Genomic DNA, 16,248 nt, shown 5'->3' with positions numbered 1-16,248 from the left:
TATATCTATTTATTGAAAGAAAATATAAGTGTGTAAAATAAAGGAAAAAAGAGAAAAAGAGTGTACTTTTGGTTTTGAGGGGAAGGAGAAAGTGGAGGGTGTTGCTATCAAAACCAATGTGAAAAGACTAAATGAAGAACATCGAGTCGAATCACACCAAAGATAAGTACAGGTGAAAAGTAAAGGGAATTTAGAGAAAAAAATCTTTGGAAAATTGTTCTATTTTCTTTTATTTTACTTTAGAGCTGTGATGCATTTATTTTAGATTTTTAAATAAAGATCATTAGGAGGCATTTTCATGAGTCCTGTACCTTCTCTGGTACATAGGGGTCACTAAGCAATTTGATAGTAAGTCTGTGAGCATCTTACCTATTGTGGTTTGTGTTTTTTGTTTGTTTGTTTGTTTGTTTGTTTTTGTACCAAGGATTGAACCCAGGGGCACTTAACCACTGAGCCACAGCCCTTTCTATGTTTTATTTTGAGACAAGGCCTTACCAAATTGCTGAGGTTGATTTGAACTTGGGATCATCCTGCTTCAGCCTCTGGAGTCTCTGGGATTACAGGCATCTGCCACTACACCCAGCCTATTGTGATTTTTAAAATTTTTTATTTTGCATTTGTTCTAATTAGTTATACAAAACAGTAGAATGCATTTTTACATATAACACATAAATAGAGTATAACTTCTCCTTCTTCTGGTTGTACATGATGTAGAGTTATACAGGTAGTGTAATCATATATTCACATAGGGTAAATAATGTCTGATTCATTCTAGTATCATTCTTACCCTCATATTCTCTCCCTCCCTTCATTCCCCTCTGTCTACTCCAAAGTACCTCTATTCTTTCTTAGCCCCAATCCTTATTGTGAATTAGCATCCACATATTAGAGAAAACATTTGGCCTTTGGTTCTTTGGGATTGGCTTATTTCATTTAGCATGATATTCTCTAGTACCATCCATGTACCAACAAATGCAATGATTTCATGCTTCTTTAAGACTGAGTAATATTCTATTGTGTATATATGCCTCATTTTCTTTATCCATTTATCTGTTGAAGGGAACCTAGGTTGGTTCCATAGTTTACTATTGTGAATTATGCTGCTATGAACATTGATTTGGCTGTGTTACTGTAGTATGCTCATTTTGAGTCTTGTGGGTATAAATTGAGGAGTGAGATAACTGGGTCAAATGGTGGCTCCATTCCAAGTCTCCTGAGGGATCTCCATACTGCCATCTGTGTTTTTGCTGCTCACTTCTTCTGCAGTGCGAGGGACCAACCCAGAGCATTGTTATGCTAGGCGAGTGCTCTACCACGAAGCTACACTCCTGACCTGTTTTTATTTTTTTAAGGTGCCTATCCAGGCAGCAAAACATCAAAGTCTGTATTTCTTCCTTTCTACTCAGGCCTCTTATGTAAGGAGCTGAAGGGGAAATAAAATATACAGGATGAAAAGATGGCAACATTGCCACCCCCAGGACCTCAGAGCTTTGTCCACTTCACAAAACAGTCCCTTGCCCTCATTGAACAACGCATTGCTGAAGAAAAAGCAAAGGAACCCAAAGAAGAAAAGAAAGATGAGGAGGAGGATGGTCCAAAGCCAAGCAGTGACTTGGAAGCCGGCAAGCAGCTGCCCTTCATTTATGGAGACATTCCACCCGGCATGGTGTCAGAGCCCCTGGAGGACCTGGACCCGTACTATGCAGACAAAAAGGTGAGTTCTTGGGATGTCAGTGGCAGGTTTTTGTTGGCTTCCTTCTGTACAAAAACAACAACAACAAAAAAAATTAAATTGAGGTTAACTTGAACTCAGTAAACATATCATCATCAAAATATTAAGTTAAATACATACATAGTAAATTCAGAATCTGTGCTTCTAATTTTTCATTAATCCAGATTTTAGTGTCGCTAATTTGGTTTCTTTAGTCTTTTTAAAGGGTTCAGTAGTATACTATTCTGCCTGTCTGAATATGACACACTGATCCCACAAATTTCAGTCATTATTTTCCCTGCTCATAGTTAATTCCTGAGTGTATAAACTCAAAAATTTCATGAAAATGTTTAATACAAATGAAAATTTCTGATTTAAAATTTTAAACACCAGGGTAGCTTGAACTTGACAAGGCTACATAGCAATGTTATGACTTCCATGCTAGCTTGGATTCTTATCATCACCACCTGTAGCATAATTGTTCACATGCTTTCTGTTTGTAGAAAGAATGGGTGAATGGATTTTTTTTAAAGCATGGGGTATTATTGTTTAAGAAAAATAGTTGTACGCAAGGACTACTTATTAATTTTAAAACTGATATTCAATGTGAAAGTGAATTTTATGTCACCATTTAGACATACCTGATGTAGTGAGAGGGAACAGGAAAATAAGAGCATGTGAAAATAATTGTTTCTGATTGGCCTCTTGAGCACTTGCTGCCACTTACAAATAAAAGTGAAAATTCATGAAATTATCTCCCCAGTTGGGTTAATGTTTATGGCCAAAAGGCCACTGATAAACTTTAAGATAAATTCTGAATAAGCAACATAATGAAGGCTAAGGCAGTGCCTTCTAGATGACACAAATAACTTGGCTGCCACGACAGGGATTTAAACCTGGTCTTTCTGAATTCCAGGGCAATGGCTTGGGTTGTTTTAATGTTTTCCTGTAGCAATTATTTTCTCATTTGTTTTTCACTTCTCACATACCAAAGTGATAGATAATGTCACTCGTTACACAATGGATATAATATTTTAAGAAAGCTTATTTTTGCTTTTATTATTTTTTAAAATTACCATGGATGGTTGGCAAGAAAGTTTTTTTTTAACTTATAATGTTTTAATTTTAGCCATCACTATTATTACAATTAAAATAGGGAAATTGAACTGAGTGATTGGAAGGATTCTTCCAACTCTGACATTTCTTAAATTTATGAAACTGTATTTTGGGAAAACTCATTTACTATTAACCACGACAATTGTCAGCAAGTATTAAAATTCTCAAAATTTGATGATTACAATTAGAGATGCTACTTTCTGCCTGATTAGATTAAAATGTAGTATAATGGAAGAGAAAGAAGTTATATTTATTTGTTTGTTTAGTTATTTATTTTACTGGGGATTTAACCTAAGGGTGTTTAAACACTGAGCCACGGCCCTTTAAATTTTTTTTTTTTTTTTTTAATTTTGAGACAGTGTCTCTCTAAGTTGTTCAGGGCCTTGCTAAATTGCTGAGGCTGACTTTGAACCTGCAATACTCCTGCCTCAGCCTGGAATTATAGGCATGCACCACTGTGCCTGATAAAAATTGTATTTTAACTAATTTCAGTAGCTACAAATTATGGTTGCTATTGAAGATATATATGAAAAATAGAAAACATAGTATTTTGGAAGCATTAAGAAATGCATGATTATAAATATAATTGAAAAGAATCAGAGTTCATTGGTCATGGTGATATTGATAGCTGTGTTGTGACACTGGAAGCAACTTGCCTGAGTTCAGTGGCACTATTTTTTAAAGATGACACTACCAAGTGAAGCCCAACTGCTGTTATCATGTGCTATACTGAAAATTTACTTTCTTAACTTCATACTGTTTTCTTTTTGCTCCTGCAGACTTTTATAGTATTGAACAAAGGGAAAGCAATCTTCCGTTTCAATGCCGCACCTGCTTTATACATACTGTCTCCTTTCAGTCGTCTGAGAAGAATATCTATTAAGATTTTAGTACACTCATATCCTTTCCAAAATATATACTTGAAAGATATTGGAGAGCAAAGTTTTTACTACTGTATTAGAATATAGGTTTTCGTCCTTTTGCATCTTTGAATGACCCTGATTTTAATTTATGGATTTCAATATAAATCAGTGTAGATCTCAGGATTAGGAGAATGTCATTATTAGCATTTTTATAATATTACTTTTATTTATTTTTCAAAAAACCAAAAAAGAAAAAGAAAAAAGAAAGAAAGAAAGAACCAAAACTATAAGCTCCTTTAGATTCTTTCCTAAGGAAAAGTTGTTCATATTTCAGCAAGTATTAGCATCCAATATTCAAAGTTCCTATTGTGGTCTCTTGTGTTCCTTGATTCTAAGCCACCTTATTCAGCATGCTTATCATGTGCACTATTCTGACAAACTGCATATTTATGACCATGAGTAGCCCTCCAGAATGGGCCAAAAATGTCGAGTAAGTGGATATATATTTTAATATAGTTTCAGGTTATCATTTTCATCCTTTCCTTTCCTTCTAGAAAGTTAGCTTCATAAAAATCATGATGTTTATCCTCATCCTATATAGTTGCTTTTCTTTATTTTTTTCTCAATGCTATTATCTCACTAGCAGTAGATTAGAATAATTTGATACCATATTTTCAAGAACAAACTCATCAACTCCCTTGCCCTGTTCTTAAACATGTCATCTATCTCTTGTTCTTGAGTGTATTTTTGATAGGAGGAACCTAGGAATTTTCTAGGCAGACCTAACACCTATGTTCTTGGTTATTTCAAGCATTTCCTCTGTCTGGAAATGTTTCTGATATGTACATTTTAAGAATTTCTGGAAAGAACTTTATTGCAATTTATTTTAATAGAAAGTAGGTCCATAAACAAACAGCATCTGCCAATAGATGTCTTTGGTTAATCAGAGGACATAAGTAATAAAGATTTACACAAAGCTATATTCTTTTCACACCTAATATACCTATGGGTTCCTGTGTTTAGGTACACTTTTACTGGAATATATACTTTTGAATCACTTGTAAAAATCCTTGCAAGAGGCTTCTGTGTAGGAGAATTCACTTTCCTTCGCGACCCATGGAACTGGCTGGATTTTATTGTCATTATTTTTGCGTAAGTACTCTCATTTTTTTGGAAGGGCGAACTCATGAAAATCTCAGACAGCACAGTATTACAGTAAGAACAACCCATGGGGTCTGATTTTTCCTGCATACATAAGGGTTGCTGTTAACAGAACAAGAAGCTGTATGAAAGTTACTTGTTGATAGGTAAATAATACATTTTTCAGATAGAGTATTTCCTATTCAAATATATATGACATCAAGATTGATCACCTTGCTTCATGCTTAGCACTTGAGTGAATCACCTATGCAGTACCAATTAGGTATGCATTTTTTCCAAGATTTTACTTAAAAATCTGTAAGAAATACAAAAATATCCTCAAGTTATTATAAGTATGGTGCTCTTTTTAATAACTTGTATTATTCAAGGACTAATGTGGGGGCTGGGGGTGTAGCTCAGTGGTGGAGTGCTAACCTAGCACATGTGAGGCACTAGGTTTGATCCTCAGCACCACATTAAAAATAAATAATATAAAAGTATTGAGACCATGTACAACTAAAAATTTAAAAATTTTAAAATACTTGTTTTAAAATAAGAAAGTGTTTTATGGGAATTGTCACTATTTACTAGACCTAATATTAATGCCTTTTATATGCATTCCATATACATCTACAGTTTATATTTGAGGGAAATATTACATTAAGACATTTTTTAAACAGAGACAGAGAGAATTTTTAATGTTTATTTTTTAGTTTTCAGTGGACACAACATCTTTATTTTATTTTTATGTGTGCTTGCTGAGGATCGAACCCAGCGCCCCACGCATGCCAGGCGAGCGCTACTGCTTGAGCCACATCCCCAGCCCAAGACATATTTTTAATTTATTTATATTGTTACTCTTCCCAAATGTGTTTCTCAGAAACATTTATTTATCTTTAAACTCAAACTTAGGTAGAGTATTTTCTACTATTTTGAATCATAAAAGTAATCTATGTTCTTCAAATCCTTTAAGCAATTCAGAAGTGTCTTAAGATTTCTAGCCTCGGATTCCCTCACCAGAGACCACCTCCTTATTCATCAGACTTCCTATTTGGGGGTCACTTATGATGTTGTAGTTCCATCTGCTTCCTGCCGATTAGAAAACTTTATGCTAAAACAGATTACTCTTCTTGCAGTCTCTTTTTTCTATCGATGCAATTTACAACCATGAAATCACCCTCTTAAAGTGTGCCATACAGTATTTTTAGTATGATCACAGATGTGTAACCATCACCACTGTCTAATTTGGAGACATTTTTACAAATGACCCTGGACCTGGACCCATCAGCAGTCACTTCCATTCCCTTCTCTCCCAGACTCTTGGAAAACACTCACCTTTTTTGTTTGTTTGTTTGTTTTTCTTTATGGATTTGCCTCTTCTTATGGATGGACGCATAAAGTATGCAAGTGTCTGACCTATTTCTCTTAACACCCTGTTTTCAATGTTTTATAGAAATTTAAAAATCTGCATTACTGTAATGTTGCTGGGCTAGTAATTGAAGCATTTGTTTAAGCAGTTAAGCAGTTGATATTACAGTTTCATCTTGTTTTCATTAAAGGAGTCAAAGCAAAACCAATTAGATTAAGTTAGTTAAAAATAAAAAAAGACCTATAGAACTATGTATTTAATGAAGAGTAACAAACAGAGAAACTACCTTGACTAAAGGCACAGGTAAGTATCATAGAGTCTATCTAAATTCTGAATAACTCTGATTTAATTCTACAGGTATTTAACAGAATTTGTAAACCTAGGCAATGTTTCAGCTCTTCGAACTTTCAGAGTCTTGAGAGCTTTGAAAACTATTTCTGTAATCCCAGGTAAGAAGTAGTTGGTGTGAAACATTAGGCTACTCATAACTCCAACTGTTTGGGAGTTGTTCTTTGTCTGTTTGTGTGTGTGTTGTCACCGTGTTTGTGTATAAACTCCCCTATTGCAGATATGTGACAGAGTTTGTGGACCTGGGCAATGTCTCAGCGTTGAGAACATTCAGAGTTCTCCGAGCATTGAAAACTATTTCAGTCATTCCAGGTGAGAGAGGGATTAAACACAAGAGCTGACTTTGATCTTTTGGAGGAAAGATAAAAAAAAATTTCTCTTATGTGATTTTAACTAAATGTGAAACCTTTCATTTTCCCACAATCACTATTAAAAGTCAGCCTTTGAGTTTAATCAGTTGCATGGGTGTTGGAGAATGAAGATGACCACGTTGGCTCACATCTCCACTTGAAATTTTCCCTCCTGTCTAAGGGCTCACTTTCCATTTGCTTTTCCAGGAAGGAAAATTTCAATTAATTTTAAATGCTTCCCATATATTTTGAAAAATAAGTAAGAAACATCAGCATGGGGGTATTGCATGACACAGTTGTTTTATATCTCTCTCAACAAACCATTTCTTAATTGAAAATGAGTTCATTCTAAGTTGTCATTATGTGCTGCAATGCAGACTCTTATTTGTTTTGGTGCCATTATAAAGAGATGGTTTGTTTGACCAGTGGTTTGAATTATAAGTTACAAAAATTATGTTACTAGTGAGAATGAATATGATTTGAGCAACCAATCTATTCATTAGACATCTTGAATATTCCTTGGGAATATTTTGCTATTATTAATCATTTGCTTTTCCAGGTATAAACAAGGTATACATAAAATGTCAAATCTGCCCTTGTGAGCTAGTAGGCTTTTTTTGAGTTAGATAACTTAAGATCATTGACTTGACAGAGTGCATGCATTTCTAGGAAAGCAGGTGTTTTGCTTTTTTTTTTTCATTTAGAGGTTTTGTCATTATGAACATATTCTTTTTTCTCTATTTACAGGCCTGAAGACCATTGTAGGGGCCCTGATCCAGTCTGTGAAGAAGTTGTCAGATGTCATGATCTTGACTGTGTTCTGCCTCAGTGTGTTTGCTCTAATTGGGCTGCAGCTGTTCATGGGCAACCTGAAGCATAAATGTTTCCGGGATGAACTTGAAAATAATGAAACATTAGAAAGCATAATGAATACATATGAGAATGAAGAAGACTTGAAAAGTAAGAATGTCTCTGTAGTTGATAAAAGGTTGAAATAATACTAAAAGCATTGCTCTCTTTTAACAACGAAATGTTGCTTAAATTTTAATTATTTAAAAATCATTCAAATATATAGAAAGTTGCTACAGTGTGAATTTTTACCATGGTATATATGATTTTTATAAATCTGCCTGATTTTTAGCTTTCTAGCAGTTCTGGCAATAGGAAGAGGGATAATTCCATAATTCTCAATTTCTGTAAGATAAAACAGAATCAATTTGTTATAGAAAAATAAATATATCTATGAATTAATAATATTAGCCATTTTATCTAACTATATATGATATATTTTATGTTATAGTTTTATTGTAACATATGCTAATATTTATTACATAATGTGATATATTATTTGATAATAAAATTACATTTTACACTTTAATTATAATTGACATAGATAATAAGGAAAGTGCTAATATTAATAATCAAATATTAAAATATCTATCTCCTTCCCATCCATGTCCTCTGGGGTGGTGGAGTCGGAGTTCCTCTACCTGAAGCAGGCTAGTTGCAACATAAAGCTCTAAGAAAAGAATGGGGATGGGGGGTCACACTATATACAAAAGTAGTTTTAAAAAGGGAGGGCAAGACAGCTCTATGACTTAGGGGTTGAACTTCCACACTGGGAAGAGAGAGGGAGTAAGTCGCATTTCCTTTTTTTATACAAGGGAACTTCAAAGGTTTTCTATAGAACCTTCTTCACCAAATAAGGCAGGAGGTGGGCTGTCTAGGCCCAATGGGTCACACCCAATTCCAGAGCTACTTCCTATCCCAGGGAAGACTGATCACTGATCACCGGCATTGTGCAATCCATTAAGTGGGGGTGGGGCACAAAATAGCATGCAATGTCAGACCAAAATCTCCTTGGCTCAAGTCCAAGTTAAGATGCTAAATATCCCAGGAGTGACCTCCCACATCTCCTGGTAATATTTCTATGGATTTGTCTAAAACAAAGCAGTTTACTCTGCTTTATCAATGCCACTCTTATAACCAGTGATAAGTTTTATAACTTTTTCTGATGGCTTACAATATAGGTTGATGGTATCATATCAACTATTAATTCAGTAGAATTAATTCTGTAGGTACAACAGGAAATGGTCTGCTCTGTCTTGGAGTCTGCTTAATTCTGAATTATATATTAGAGTGTCATATATAAAGCATGAACTGCATATTCACTGAACAGTTATTCCTTATGACAGTGTATTTCACAAAAGCTATTGATAAATATTAGGTAAAAATGAAATTAAAATTTTACTTTCTGACACCTATAGTGTTTCTCTATGCTGATGCTCACATGAACACATAAAATTTAATAGCTAATTTGATCCAGGGAAGAAGGCAGAAAAAAGAAGATGAAAACAGGAAAGCTAAAGGTTTATAAGAAAAATAACTAATATATTTTCCTTTAATAGCACCATTCCGTTAGGAATTGGGCACTTTTCTTTCTTTTTCATTTTCATCTACTGTTTTAGTCTGTATTTTGCTGCTGCGACTAAAAAGACAAGAACGATTTTACAGGAGGAAACGTTTATTTGGGGGCTCACGCTTTCAGAGATCTCAGTCTATAGACAGCTGGCTCCATTTCTCAGGGCTCAAGGTGAGGTAGAACAACACGGCAGAGGAGTGTGGTAAAGGGATGTGGCTTGCATGATGATTAGGCAGCACAAAGAGACTCCACTTTCCAGATACAAAATATATACCCCAAAGGCATGCTCCCAAAGACCCCCCCCTCCTCCAGCCACACCCTACCTGCCTTAAATCACCACTCAGTTAATCCCATCAGGAGATTAATTGCTGGTTGGGTTAAGGCTGTTGGAACCCAATCATTTCTCTTCTAAATCTTCTTGCATTGTCTCACACATGGGCTTTTGGGGGACACCTCACATCCAAACCATAACACCTACTTTTCTAGTGTCTGATTTTTATAAATATGATATTGGATTCTACTTTTAATTTCCAGAGAATTTTATTTTTTAATTTACGTATTGTAAACCTAATATATCTGATGGATAATTGTTGATATTTACATTACTTTTTGTGAAATTGTAGTATTTATTTAAATTTAACTTCTTTCACAGAGTATCATTATCATTCCTTTTATTCTGAATCTTTATTCCATTCTGAGTTTATAATTTGAATGTTTCTAAACCTTTGTTAAAAGAAAAACTTGGATAAATTTAACAGAATTTACCTGAGCAAAATGTTTGGTGAATCAAGCAGAATTAATTCAGAACAGGAGAGGTTCGGAGAGCTGTACACAGTAATGTAGGCAGGCATTGTTTATAGACACAAGAAGGAAGTGATATACAGAAACAGCTGAATTGGGTATAGCTTGGCAGACTAGATAAATTGGCAGCCTATGATTGGCTAAAACACAATCACTTGTTATAAGAATGTTCCCTGAAGTTAGTTTATAATTTGTTTACATACTAAACTAGGTTGCAGTTTCCTATGTATGGAGGCAGCTTTAGGACAAATTTAATTTAATAATTTTCTCCTTCTGGTCAGCTTCCCAATTTTGAGAGTTTGATTGAAACCTTGGGCATTGATGGCTCTCTGTCATCATAATAACCAACTTATTTGATCCCAGTATGAAATTCATATTTGTCATGTCTTGTCTGCTGGATGTTTCTTTATGTTCTATTGTTTTCATATTTTAACTGTAGTGAGACCCTTTGATGTATAATTGATTTCTGCATATGAGCATTTAAAACCCTCGAGAAGATTCAGAGTACCAAAGAAACTTTACATGGCTATTAGAATATTAATATATTGAAGAATACTCCATAATAGGAGCCCCCACAAACTGAACTGATCAAAATCAAATATGTAAAAAATTAGCTAGAAGAGGAATTTACTTCCTTTAATCAAGTAGTTGGTTGATGCCTTGCAACCAAGTTTCTTTCATACCGAATAGATTTATCAAAGTGCAGTAGCATATATTAACTACTTCTTCAGTAAACATGTAGTTCAAAACTATCCTATTATTTAAAATAACTTTGATAAGAAAATTTAAAGAAGTTTGCTGGGCAACTGTAGTCTTTGCAAGAGTTGGTTATAATAGTTAATGTTTGAAATTGATTTAAAATCATAACCTTATTTACATTTATTTCAAACCAGGAAAGGAATGTTCTACCAAAAGATGCCCGTTTTAAGGGATTTATGCCTACTGGAAATTTCCTGTTTAATCCATAGTGCAAATAAGGAGTGAATAATAATGTTTACTTTGCAATTGATTATGACTTGACAGTGCTAACATTAGAATTCATAATAATCCACATTAGCCCCTTATTTGTGACTTATTGAGACAGGAAGTTGCCTTGGCATATGGTTAAATGATCATGATAGCATTAAATCTTCCACAGATAAAAATGTTCTGAAGAGCACAAGAGACTGTTCCCTGTGGGTGCATTGAACATTAGGAGTCAGCAGTAGGCAAGACCTAATGATATTTATCAAAGGCTCCATTATTTAATTGTTGCATGGTTGGAGGCTACCATCAATTAAGGGATTAGATTTATAAATTTGTTTACAAACTTTCAAGTTCTCTTTGTTGCTTTTCTTACTTAATTTCTGGTATAATTTAGCTGTATATTCTTCACTATAAATTTTACCTATTTTCATATTTACACAAAGAATCTGAATATTATTAAAAAGGACTAAAAGTGCAATTTGAAAAAATAGTCACACTTGGAATACAAGTGAAATTTGTTAAAGGGTGAACTAGAAAATTTTTTAAGCTCATGTAAGGATTTAGGTTTTACATGACATTTCCAACATTTAGGTAAATTCACTACAAAAGCTATTGATTATGAAGTCTTAATTATGATATTATCTGGCCAAGCATGAACAGAAAGTAAGCACAGGAAAAAGAGGAAATGGGCAAAGGTTTCATGATGTCAGAAAAGAAAAGTCTGGATTCATCTCAAGAAAACTTTCCACATCTAGGTTGTTACCTGCTTCTGAGAAGGAATCTCAAAAGGTTAGTTTTATCTTCAGGTCTCAAATGGATGTACAGTAGGGTCCTCTTGAGCTGAGAGATGTGAGTCCAAGATTGAAACCATGAAGTTTTGCTGCAGTAGGGGTGATGAGGAGACCTTGGTATGATCTCTTACAAAAGGGCTCAAGGACAAATGTCTTTTATTGTTACTTTGAAAAGATCCAGTCTCTGGGTTCTAACTCATGAAGGGTTTGCCTGTCATCACTTGGTGTCACGAAGGGCTTTTATTCCCTGTTGTCAAACTTTGCTTTGGAATAACACATAACGGCCTTGTAATGTTGAATCAATTCAAATTCTATGTAAGAACAGGAAATACATGCAGTACTGTGAGGGGAAGACACCTCCAAGTGATTATTTTATAAGGCTTTAATCCACTAGAGGTAGGTCTCATCTCTATCAAGACCAATAGGGACACCTTTAGCCAAGACAATCCAGTCAGTCCTCTCAGTTTTGCCTAATGCCATTGTGTTTATTATATCTCCTTTAACTATTTTGTAACCTTCTGAGTTAAATAAGTTTTCCCTACCACTGAAGATTTCTCTAGGAATGCCTCATGGAGAATACATACCTTCTAAAAACTTTTTAGCTATGCTACAGCATTGATTTTCCTATGTGGATAAATTTTCATATGCCCAACATTTATGTTGATAATTGGAAGAAATCCATTCATAAAGTTTCAAATGATACTATAGGTGACAGAAATGTATCACCCAAGGTTTTTATTGTCTTAACAAGTTCATGGGTTTGATAATCCAAACATTGGCTTTAATTCATTTTAGCAATTTTAGAACAGTCACCTAAGCAATTATTTCATGTTTTTTTTTTATCATCTTAACTATTCCATGAGTCATGGAGTGCAAAACTCTTAAGTATGGAAGCTTTAAGGACATAGCCAAGACCAAGCATCCATCTAGGCTCTGCATAAGACCACATTTAACACTGGGTTTACATTATTTTAAATACAACTTTTATTTCTCCAAATCAAGTGCTCAGATTTTGAAGAATTTTCATTCAATTTCTGAAAAAATACTAAGAATAAATCCATATAAATAACTCAAAGAAGTTTGAGCATTACTAATTTGAAATTACTTTTCATATAATTTAATATATATACATATATATATATATCCCAGCTAATTTAATGTATCTGTTTTCATAAGAAGAAAGTTCCCTTGAGATGTTCCAAGGGACCATTGAAAAAATTCCAGAATTAACTTGAAATCAATGGAAATATTTAATGTATCACTTGATTTTGAGAAGTTTATCTAAAATATTAAGAGCTCTAAAACACTTGCTAGATTACAGATCACATGAACAATAGTCATTCATTTAATAATAGTGACAATTTAAAGACTTCAAAAGGAAATACAAAATATAACATAGTTGTAGAAAAATATTATGTCTTTTAATAGAGAGGACTCAAATTTTCTAAAGCCATCCAAAGCCTAATAAATACAGTAACAATTGATAACATAGAATTATCTTGGTAAAATACAGAATCTTGGTTTCCTAGATCAATTACCTAAAAGATAAAGAATTTTTTTTTAAATTTCTTATTAAGAATGGACAAAAACTCCAAGAAAACTTAGTTGTTTTAACAGAAAGAACCAAATTCTAGTTTTGTATCAGTGTACTTTTTATATTTATGCTAAAAATTTTTATAAAAACTTAAAAATAATTCTCTTAATCTTATCCAACTAGATCACATATAAAATTTCTTTCACAAAGTTCCTCTACCATAGCACATCTGACCTTGGTGCAGTCCTTCAGTTATTTGTTCTATACTTTTCTCCTTTCTTGTTTTGAAATAACCACTTGAAATAGTCACTTGACTTCAGGACGAAGATTACACTCTTACTTCCTTAACAAAACAAAGCAGCCTCACAATCTTATAGCTTTTTCCTACCCAAAGTAAAACTTACCTTCCTCATATACCTGCATATAGAGTTGTTTTCTTCCTATTTCTAGTAATCCCGCTTATATATTAGAATTACTAAATCTTAGTGACCTTAACTCTGCTCTGGAAGTGAACAGAGCCTTGCATGAGAAAATTAGGGGAGTGGCAGAGGCACAAGGTCAGACTGAGACAGTGACAGAGGTGAATGAAAGGTCAAAAATAAGAAAGGATAGTATTTAAAGACAACACTTTCAAGAAATTTGATTGTAAAGGGCATTTAAATAAGGGGCAGTGGCTAGCATTTTTTAAAAAAATATGGGTTTTGACAGGAAATTCTCTAGAAGTATAAATGAAAGAGTATTAATATATGGATTAATTCAGGAGGATAGACAAATCAAGGCCTTGAGAAAGTAACAGAGCTGAGGAAAGATATCTCTGCTGAAGCAGAAAGACAGATGGTGGTATAAGCTGCAGAGTTATTGAAAGGTGATTAAGTTCAAACCCAAGGGCTTTTATTTCCCTAGGGAAATATAAAATGGAATCGTTGGCTAAGAGTGCAAAAGGAAGAGGAGAAATCTAGAAAAGGGGTTGAGGAAATGAACTGTATGATCATATTAAGGAATGGAAAATTGAAATTATTTTGAGTGCCAGTTTGATATTAAAAAACATCTATTCAAAATATATCAATTCACTTGGTTAGAAGAATTTCTCCACCAATATTCAGTCATTTGGGAGCAAACATGAAAAAGATAGGTGCCAGATTATATGTAGGTTGTGGTTCTGCCAGGTTAGCATGAGAAACAAAAAGATGCATAGAAGGTGAGGTTATTAAGGGAATTATGATAATGAGCGCCCATGGGTTTAATCTGGACAAGGAAAGAACTGAACTCAAGAGTCAGTTGCTAGATCATGCAAAGTGCTGAGGTAAGTGAATTGGCATTACTGAAGAAATCAAAGAATTATAATGGTAAAGGCAACCTACATAGGAAGCCTGAATATAATCGATATTGTTTTCTTGTTCCTATAGCAAAACCTTTTCAGAGGTGTTTTTAAAAATCCATTATCAAATAAATAAACTCATTGTCTAGACTTTTGTTTAAAAATGTACAATATATAGATTTCCCTTGATGTTATTTACCATCTACTTCAATGCTTATCAAACACCCTTCTTGCTGCTCTAGATGAAAGCAAGATTCAATTGCAGTTTGTAGCTAAATTTTCAGTGTCATACATTAATATAATGTGGTTCTATGGGGCTAAAATGGGATTTGTGTTGCTCCTATTTTCTCAGTGTTTGACATTTAATAGAGAAAATTTTTGCAGAAACCGCAATGCTAATCTTCACTATTACCGTTTTTTTTTTCCTTGTCTCCATCCATAGCTCTTTTCTCCATGGGACTTTATCTCACAGAATGCAGAGTTATCATTTGGGGGCTCTCAACCCCAGCCTGATCCTCTGCACTAGTTTTCTCAGAGTTGTCTTATTGCTTCTTGATAGGAAAACATACCCTCCACCTCCCAAAGCCCAAGCACACATTTGTTCCAAGCTGCTTTTCTAAGCAAGGCAGATAGACCTAACCATAGAATATGTTTTGCCATTTTTCTCTACTGATCCTGCAATTAATAGGATATTCCTATAAAATCTGCACTAGAGTAAATAACAATTTTAGATTTTTGTTACAGTAAGTTTTGTAATTCTCTTATTTCTCATATGTATTTCTACAACCTTTGCTATTTTATATTACATTGTCTTCTTAAAATAGATTTGAGAAAATAATTCATGTACCATAAAATTCTCCTTTCTAAAATGTACAATTCCTTTTTCAACCACATTCATGGAATTGTGCAAACCTCGCCACTAATGTGAAATATTTTTATCTACCCAAAAGAAACCCAGTACCCATTCATAGTCACTCACCATTCCCTTTTGCCTCTAGGCCCTGGAAAATACTAAGCTGGGTTCTTTCTTCATGGATTTACTTACTCTGTACATTAAACACAGATGAAATCAAACAATATTTGGCTTTTGGTATCCTTTCTTTCACCTAGCATGTTTCAAAGTTCACCCATGTTGTAGCACATGTCCATAATTCATTTCTTGGTTTGTTTGTTTGTTTGTTTTCTGTGGTGCTGGGAATTGAACCCAGGACCTTGTGCATATGAGGCAAGCTCTCTACCAACTGAGCTATATCCCAGCCTCACAATTCATTTCTTTTTATTATTACATTTTAACATTTCATTTTGAGCATATACATATTTTGTTTATATTTACCAGTTGAGAGACTTTTTTAGGCTATAATGTACATTCATGTACCAGCTATTATGTGGACATATGTTTTTAATTCTCAGTGTAAACTAGTAGTGAAATTAATTGAGTCATGGTTCAATCTTTATCTTTAAAAATCATCCTTACTTTGTGTGTACAGAGTTTGATTTTTTTTGCATTCCATTTTCCCCA

At 33.9% G+C, this 16,248-nt stretch overlaps 1 protein-coding gene and 1 long non-coding RNA gene across 10 annotated transcripts in view; one reads left to right on the top strand and one right to left on the bottom strand.

Moving 5' to 3' along the window:
- The window catches only part of Scn9a (sodium voltage-gated channel alpha subunit 9), a 174,350-nt gene that overhangs the window by 83,885 nt on the left and 74,217 nt on the right, over nt 1–16,248 (top strand). For 3 of the 4 annotated variants that reach the window (XM_005315699.5, XM_078017526.1, XM_005315698.5), the window contains exons 1-4: nt 4,096–4,180; nt 4,714–4,842; nt 6,557–6,648; nt 7,645–7,857. In XM_005315699.5, the coding sequence (XP_005315756.2) occupies nt 4,101–4,180; nt 4,714–4,842; nt 6,557–6,648; nt 7,645–7,857 (514 nt within the window). In that variant the 5' untranslated portion in view covers nt 4,096–4,100. Of the gene's footprint in view, nt 1–1,406; nt 1,715–3,606; nt 3,726–4,090; nt 4,181–4,713; nt 4,843–6,556; nt 6,649–6,767; nt 6,860–7,644; nt 7,858–16,248 lie in introns of those variants that run through there. The other variant, XM_040294411.2, reaches the window with a different exon arrangement.
- The window catches only part of LOC144365557 (uncharacterized), a 133,770-nt gene continuing 118,109 nt past the window's right edge, over nt 588–16,248 (bottom strand). For all 6 annotated transcript variants that reach the window (XR_013424119.1, XR_013424122.1, XR_013424120.1 and 3 more), the window contains one exon: nt 588–1,758. This is a non-coding gene — a long non-coding RNA (uncharacterized LOC144365557). The remainder of the gene's footprint in view (nt 1,759–16,248) is intronic.

The sequence above is a fragment of the Ictidomys tridecemlineatus genome, chromosome 7, assembly GCF_052094955.1.
Source record: "Ictidomys tridecemlineatus isolate mIctTri1 chromosome 7, mIctTri1.hap1, whole genome shotgun sequence".
NCBI classification, from domain to species: Eukaryota; Metazoa; Chordata; class Mammalia; order Rodentia; family Sciuridae; genus Ictidomys; species Ictidomys tridecemlineatus.
The sequence above is the reverse complement of the archived record's forward strand: the minus strand, read 5'-3'. Positions and strand labels throughout refer to the sequence as shown.